General features: G+C 51.6%; 1 protein-coding gene across 1 annotated transcript; it reads right to left on the reverse strand.

The window, feature by feature from the left end:
* Positions 1-2,183: 2,183 nt before the first annotated feature.
* Positions 2,184-4,608, reverse strand: LOC136123964 (platelet-activating factor receptor-like). Its single transcript, XM_065878349.1, has 3 exons — positions 4,216-4,608; positions 3,693-4,154; positions 2,184-2,429 (listed from the first exon to the last, which is right to left on the reverse strand). Exons 1-3 carry the CDS (start codon positions 4,606-4,608, stop codon positions 2,184-2,186), a joined length of 1,101 nt encoding a protein of 366 aa, XP_065734421.1.
* Between the last annotated feature and the right edge of the window lie 2,868 nt (positions 4,609-7,476).

Below are 7,476 nucleotides of genomic sequence, written 5' to 3' on the forward strand. Positions count from 1 at the left end.
ACAGGCTTGGGCTGGGTTCAGAGACCTGGACAGTAATTGAGCTGAAGGAGAGACCGGGTTCCAGCAGGAAAGGAAGCATTCTTCATTCTGTGTCAGGAGCATCTTCTCTGCACCACGTTTGGACCCCACAGCTACAGGGTGTGGCCTGGGCGGGTAGGGGTGGGAATTGGGCGTTCCTGGCCCTACAAGAGGTAGCGGGGTCCAGGGCATACTGAAAACATACCCTAGATTCCCCCAGCTGCTGGGAACAGTTGGCAGATGAGTTTTCCCTGGATCCTGGAGAAAGAGGGTGTCCAGCATCTAATCAAGGACCAACCTGGGCTCCCTCTTCTCCATCCTGGACTGAGGGAGGGTCTTGGGTCAAATTCTTGAAAGTTTAGAATAAATAAGGCAAAAAGAATCCAAAAGGATTGACAGTACAAAGCCGTCTGTTCTCTCATCCCTCAGGCTCTTTGCCTCTGGGTCCTCACCCCAGGTTCCTACTCTCCTGAATCACCAGGGAGAGGGGAGGGTGATTCCCAAATGCACTAACTCCAAACAGAGGCCTTCCTTCCACTGTGTCTGAGCTCCCAGAGGCAATCGACTCTCAAGTTCTTTTTCCTCAGGTCAGACACAGAAGACTAAGTTAGACCTTTCCCAAAGGAAACTGACTACTAAGGGAAAAGTCACATCAAAAGCAAGATAGTACAAGACCACGGGGATGGATGATGCCACAGGGAATCATTTTTTTATTTGAACAGAATCAAATTTGGCCTCAGGGGATTCAGCTGGCTCTAGCGTGGACACGAGATCATTTCTCAGAGACCCAGCTTTGCACAGCCCCTGGGGCCAAGCAATTCATTCCACCAGAGCAAGTGAATTCATGACGTGGGCCCAGGCTGCCTCCTGGCCTTGGCCTGAGATGATGGTCAGTGGTGCATGGAATGAGCCAACCTAATTCCCAAGGAAGGAGAGATGACAATTACTGTGGACTTACCAATGTGTATTTGGGCTTTTGTTTCATTCCTCTAGCAAGCAAGACAGGCGTTTGGCTGGTATGAGGTCTCAGGTGATACCCTTTCCCTTCCCACTTCTGCCCCCACTGGCAGGTTTCAGATATGGAGGAGACTGAGAAGCCTTCTAGGAAAAAGAAACAAATTAACCATGCCCACAGTTGAAATGCAGACAGGAGTCCAGATTCAAGAAGGAGGCAGGTGACAATATCCAGTCCTAGTGAGGGTGTGATAAAACAGGGACTGTTACGAGCTGTTGATGGGTGTGTAATTGGTGCTACATTTTTGGAGGCAATTTGGTGATTTAATTAAACCATTTAAGTGCACACACATACTCCTTGACGCAGCAATTTCACTGCCAGGAATTTATTCTACAGATTTACAAGTATGCAAAGATTTGTGGACAGGGACACTCAATGCATTATTATTTATCACAGTAAAACAAATGCCCAAGGGGTGGGATAGGGAGGGTGGGAGGGAGACGAAAAGAGGGAGGAGAAATGGGAATATATGTATAGCTGATTCACTTTGTTATACAGCAGAAACTAATACACCACTGTAAAGCAATTATACTCCAATAAAGATGTTAAAAAAAAAACGCCCATCAACAGGGGGACCAATTGAGTGAAATCAATACTCTGCATCTATTAAAAAGAATGAGGTAGATCTATACGTGCTGATATAAAAAGAGGTACAAGATACATTAAATGAGGAAAAGTGCAGAAGAGCCTTGTAACACTATCCCATTTGTGGCTTTCTGAAGGAAATTGACTATACTTATATCTGTACTGTGATGGAAAATCTCTGGAAAGATACAACAAGAAACTGTGAATGGTGGTTACCACTGGGAGAAGCTTTATTTTTGATTTTGCATTTTTCTCTACTGCTTTGAATTTCTTTTCATGAACATGTATTATTTTTTAAATGTAAAAGAAAACAGTTAAAGAAGGAATAAGGGAACAATGAAAGGTAATGTATCAAAAATTAAAGAAATTTCTCAAACTTACCATTAGAAGGCAAATTCAGCAATAGGACCTGAGGTCAGTAAGACATGGTAGCTGATTGGTGAACCCTTCCTGACCCATCTGACTTGGCAACATGAACACGCTGCCCTCACTCATTAAGCTTGAGACCCAAGCAGTCTTGTTATGGGGCTCCCTATAACATGGCCGAGGAGAGGGAGTGGTTCCCTTAGCAGTTGAAGCCAACTGCTAAGTCATCAAGGCACGAGGAGGGAAAGCACTGGTGGCCAGAACCATTGCCAGGGATTTGCACCCAGTGACAGAGTCCCGGCTCAGCTGAAGCGGAAGGCAGCAAGTCTGGCGGATCCCTGTCCCAGCTAATGGCAGGATGGATCTCCAGCTTGGTTATCACCAAGTCTTGGCACAGGACTCTTGGGACAGTGGAGGTGATGGCAGAGTCATGGGTAACCAGCAACTGCAGACGGAAGCAATCATCAGGACTGGTTCAAGAATGCATCTGGGGGCTTCCCTGGTGGCACAGTGGTTGGGAGTCTGCCTGCCGATGCAGGGGACGCGGGTTTGTGCCCCGGTCCGGGAGGATCCCACGTGCCGCGGAGCGGCTGGGCCCGTGAGCCGTGGCCGCTGAGTCTGCGCGTCCGGAGCCTGTGCTCCGCAGCGGGAGAGGCCACAGCGGTGAGAGGCCCGCGTACCGCAAAAAAACAAAAACAAAAACAAACAAACAAAAAGAATGCATCTGGTAATACAAGCTTGGAGAATCCCAGAAACACTTGAGGAAAATCTACTGGAGACTAGAATGTCTAAGTGAGTCCTTGAGCATTTTAAGCTAATGATATTCAGGTTTCATGCATTCATCTGACATACTGAGGTCTTACTACATGCAAGGGACAGTAGCAAGCAGTAAATAAGACAAACATGGAATTTATTAAGTTGAATTGGATGAAAGTAAAAACTGCCACTATTCAACCCTTTTGGGTCTACAAAAATGGCACTCTCTTATGGATCGACATAAATACAGAGAAAAAGAACAACAGAAAAAAAAAAAAAAAGAACTAACCAGTTAATTGCTTGATTGCAATTGTGGAAAGAGCTATAAAGGAACAACCAGATCTAACCCAGTCTAGGGAATGGTGTATGTGGTGCTGGTCAAGAAAGGCTTCCCTACAGCTACGTTTGAAGAAGTGAGAATGGAAAGGAATTAACTTAGCAAAGCAGACAGAGGGACATCATTCCTGGCAGTCAGTTGCAAAGGCTTTGAAGAGGAGGAAACTGGTCTGTTCCAGGGACTGATAAGGTGACTCAACCCACGGAGACGGGCAGATGTGGTAGAGGAGAAGAGGGAAAATGAGGATGAGAGGATGCTGAGAGAGAAGCAGGAGGCAGTTAGCCCTTGTAGGCCCTGTTTAGGACTTTGGGGTTTATCCCCAGAGATTTTGAAAGCAATGGCATATTATCTGTATCCAAACACTGGCAAAGTCTAGGAAACATTCGGGTCAACAAAGAATGTTCTTTCCCCTTTTGACAGAGCCCGGAGGTCTACAACTACAGGCGGCTAGTATGTGGCTGCGTCAGGACTGGAGTCTAGGTCCTTGCAAAGAGCTTTCACCACCCAGGACGCCACTGGGAGGGTGGCAGGGGTGAAGCAGGCAGCAGGCCAGGGGGCTCTCTAGGAGGAGGCCGTGGAGGCCAAGGAGACCGAGTGTGCCCCGGACCTCCCTACCCCCGGGAGGCAGCTCAGCGCCCAGCAGTCCTGGCAGAAGCTGCGCACAGAGAAGCAGTAGATGAGCGGGTCCAAGCAGCTGTTGAGACTCAGCAGCGCCAGGCTGAGGGTGTGCAGGACGTCAAGTGTGGAGGTGGCCTGGCACCCTCTGTCGTCGCGGCCCACGGTGCCCTCCTGCCCGGCCACCCAGGGCGCCAGCAGCAGGTGGTAGGGCGCCAGGCAGAGGGCAAAGACCAACAGGTGCCCGAGCACCATGGTCCTGGCCGCGCGCCGGTTTGTACCGGCTGGGGCGAGGGCCGGGCCCGGGCCCGAGGGCGCCGCGAGCACCCGCGCCAAGCTCACATAGGCCGCAAGCACCAGCACCACGGTGGCGTAGGCCAGGCCCGCGCTGGCGCTGCCCGGCCTGGGGCGCAGCGCATGCGGGGTGGCCAGCGAGGGTGCGGCACAGGCCTGGCCGGCCAGCTGGGCAGCAGCACACGTGGCGCGGGCGGGGCCCCAGCGGCGCAGGGCTGGGTGGGCACACCGAGCCGCAGCGGCACACGCTGGTGAGCGCTGCGAAGGCCAAGGCTGCGTAGGTGGACACGCAGTAGGTGGTCCCGGCCACGCGGCAGGCAGCCTCCGGGAAGGGCCAGTGGGTCAGGCCCAGGTAGTAGGTGAGCCACAGCGTCAGTGTGAGCATGACGAGCACGTCGGCCATGGCCAGGTTGAGCAGGTGGAGACGCAGGGCCTGGCCCAGGCGCCTGCCGCGGCGGACGAACACTGCCAGGGCCGCCACGTTGGCCGGCAGCCCCAGGCCCGGCACCCCCAGGCCCGGCACCAAGGCGTAGGCTGTAGGCACCACAATGAAGCCAGCAGGGTCGCCCCAGGGGCTGCGGCCGCCAGCACCAACACCCAGGTCCCCAGCGCTGCTGTTCATCTCGGACCTTGGGCTAACAAGAGGAAGAGAGGTCACCATGGAGGTTAGCCATACAAGAGCCCTCCATCCCGCCTTCCCCCACCCGACCCCCGTCCTCTTTTCCTCAGTCGGTGGTGGTGGGAAGCCCGGCGAGGGGCTGAGGCCTGAGCACAGCCAGCACCAGCTGAGGATGGACAGGAGGGGATGGGCTCCAGAGTTATCTGAAGTAGAATGAGCTTGGTGACAAGATGTAGAAAATGAGGAAGAGACAGGAATCCCAGGTAGTTTGGAAATTTCCAACCCTGGTGACTGGGAGGGTGAAGGTGTCCCTCACAGATGGTGTACGGTTCTGATTTGTGGTGCCCAGGTATGTGCATTAATAAGCCTAAGCAAGGCTGAGCCAACAGGGAGTTATGGAGAAACCAGGCTGGAATATAGGGTCCTTCCTAGAAAAAGCCCAAGCCTCCCTGCTCCAGTGCCATCCAGATCAGTAGGGGGGAGAGTGAGGCGTGGATGGAGTTATGGACTTAGGATGCAGTGACCCAGAGGCAGGCCCATGCACAGTGACCTTGGACTTACCTTGGTGAAGGTCCTCTCCTGGAGCTTGCCTGGAGCACCCTGGTCAGAGCTGAAAAGGTTTCACATCTCACAGGCCTTCCAGTCTTATTTCCTTCCCCCTTGCCTTTTGACCACAAAGAAGTCCTGGGTCTGATTTAAAACTTTGGACAGCAAATCAAAGAGCACATACCCGGGAATCAGGCAGATCCTAGATACACACATTTATCTGCCATATGACCTCGGGCAGATTACTCAGCTTCACTGAGCCTGTCTTCTCTGCTGTAAAATGGAGATTAAAACACCTACCTCACAGTGTTGTTGGGGGGATTATGAGAAAACATAAGTAAAACTCTGAGCACTGGCTGACACTGGGGAGATACGCTCCCTTCCCCTCTAGGCAGCACAGAGATAAATGTGTACACTCACACAGGCACACACACAGCGTTAGAGACAGTCAAACACAACAGCACAAACACATCTGGGCATATTCCCCCTCTCCCCAAGGGGGATAAGTGCACAAGCCAATGTCCTGTTCCTATTTGTGGCACATAGTCACACTCCTAGGGTGTTTCAAAACATGGTTCCTCCAATACCAAAATTTGTACTCCTACCTTTGAATCTCTCAGGCTCCAGTCCTTTCTGGGACCCTGAGTGAGTGTATTCCCTTCTGCCCCTCGCGCTCAGCTCGGCCCACCATGGCTCTGGCCCTAACCATCCCACCCTGAACCTCTCCCCGCCTTCCCACCAGATCACTCCTCTCTTACCTCTTGCTGCTCTGGCTGCTGCAGATCTCTTTGGGTTCCTGGGGGCCTGGGTTTAAGGAGCTGAGACAGATCAGAATCCACTGCCACCCACGTATCCTAGGCCCTCCCATCAACTGACTAATCCCCAGACACGACATGAAGAATGGGCTCAACAGCTGGAAGGGCTGGAGTCCACCTGTGGCAGCTGTGAGCAGGGTTTGTGGGGTGCAGCCAGGGCCCCAAGGGAAGGGAATGTCATTGCAAGGCAAGGGGGCACAGGGAGGGAGATAGCAAAGTATAAGGAAGGCCTCGCAGCTGAATGTCATTGTGCCGACCTGACCAAGCCTTAGGCTGTAGTTTGGGGGGCCCGTTTCCTAAGGCCTGGCTTCTCCTTGGGGTGAGGCAGCACAGCTAAAGCTGAAGATACTCCTGCTGCTGTCAATCCCAACTGCTCCTCCATACCAGCTGGCCAGCCTACTCTTCCAGCACCCTGCCTTTCCTGAAGCTGCTGGGTGGGCCCTACAGCCAAGCTTGAAGGGCCCTGTGGCTGCTAAATCAGCTTACAGGCCAAGCCTCGGTAAATAGGAGCCTTCAATCTAATACCAGCTGTGTGAGGTTTTACTCAAAGTCCTGGTTGGAGACAAACTGGCTATGGAATCCTGGAAGGGGTGGGGATGGTAAGAGGCCAAGATCCCAGGGTTTCCAGGCTCTACTTTCAAGGGCTTCAAAATTTTCATGCAGAAGGGCAATTCTGGGAAGCAAAGGAGATTTAATTACATTGAACCGATCATCCCATCTACCTTCAAGTTGAAGAGCAGGGGTGCCACACCTGCCCACTTCCAACTTTGGCAACTGGTGCAGTGTAAAGTGTGGGTTCTGGAGTCAACCAGGTCTTAATTCTAGTCTCAGGTCTGACACATAGGCACTTAAGCTTTCTGAATCCATTTTCTCATCTGTAGAACTGCTATTTAATAACAAACGCTATTTAATAATAGCATTTACTGAGCACTTATTATGTACCAGGCACTATTGTAAACACTTTAACTCACTAAATCTTCACAGCAACTCTATGAAAATATTTGCCATTGTTATCCATATTTGCAAATAAGCTAATAAGTGGCACTATCTACTCTCTCCCTTCTTCTTTGCTGACCACTTGACCAGTGTGGGTAAATCTTAACTTGTCTAAGTCCAACTTGGAAATTCCATTCTCCTTGCCAGTGATTGGTCTAAGAATGGAAATGTGACATAATTCTGTACAGTGGGATGCAAGGGGAAACCTAGGGTCTTCTAAGAGAGCTTTCCTCTTTCTTTTCACCTTTGGATATTATGTGCAAATGTGTTGTCTGGAGCTGCTTCAGCTATTTTGTAACCCTGAGGGCAGAAGTCAATAAATTGAAAGCAGCACAACTACTGAGCCTGCGCTCTAGATCCCACGAGCCACAACTACGGAGCCTGTGAGCCACAACTACTGAAGCCCAGGCGCCCAGAGCCCGTGCTCCACAACGAGAAGCCACCACGATAAGAAGTCCGCACACCGCAACGAAGAGTAGCCCCCACTCGCTGCAGCTAGAGAAAGCCCACGCAC

This window comes from Phocoena phocoena, chromosome 1 (assembly GCF_963924675.1).
Source record: "Phocoena phocoena chromosome 1, mPhoPho1.1, whole genome shotgun sequence".
Taxonomy (NCBI): domain Eukaryota; kingdom Metazoa; phylum Chordata; class Mammalia; order Artiodactyla; family Phocoenidae; genus Phocoena; species Phocoena phocoena.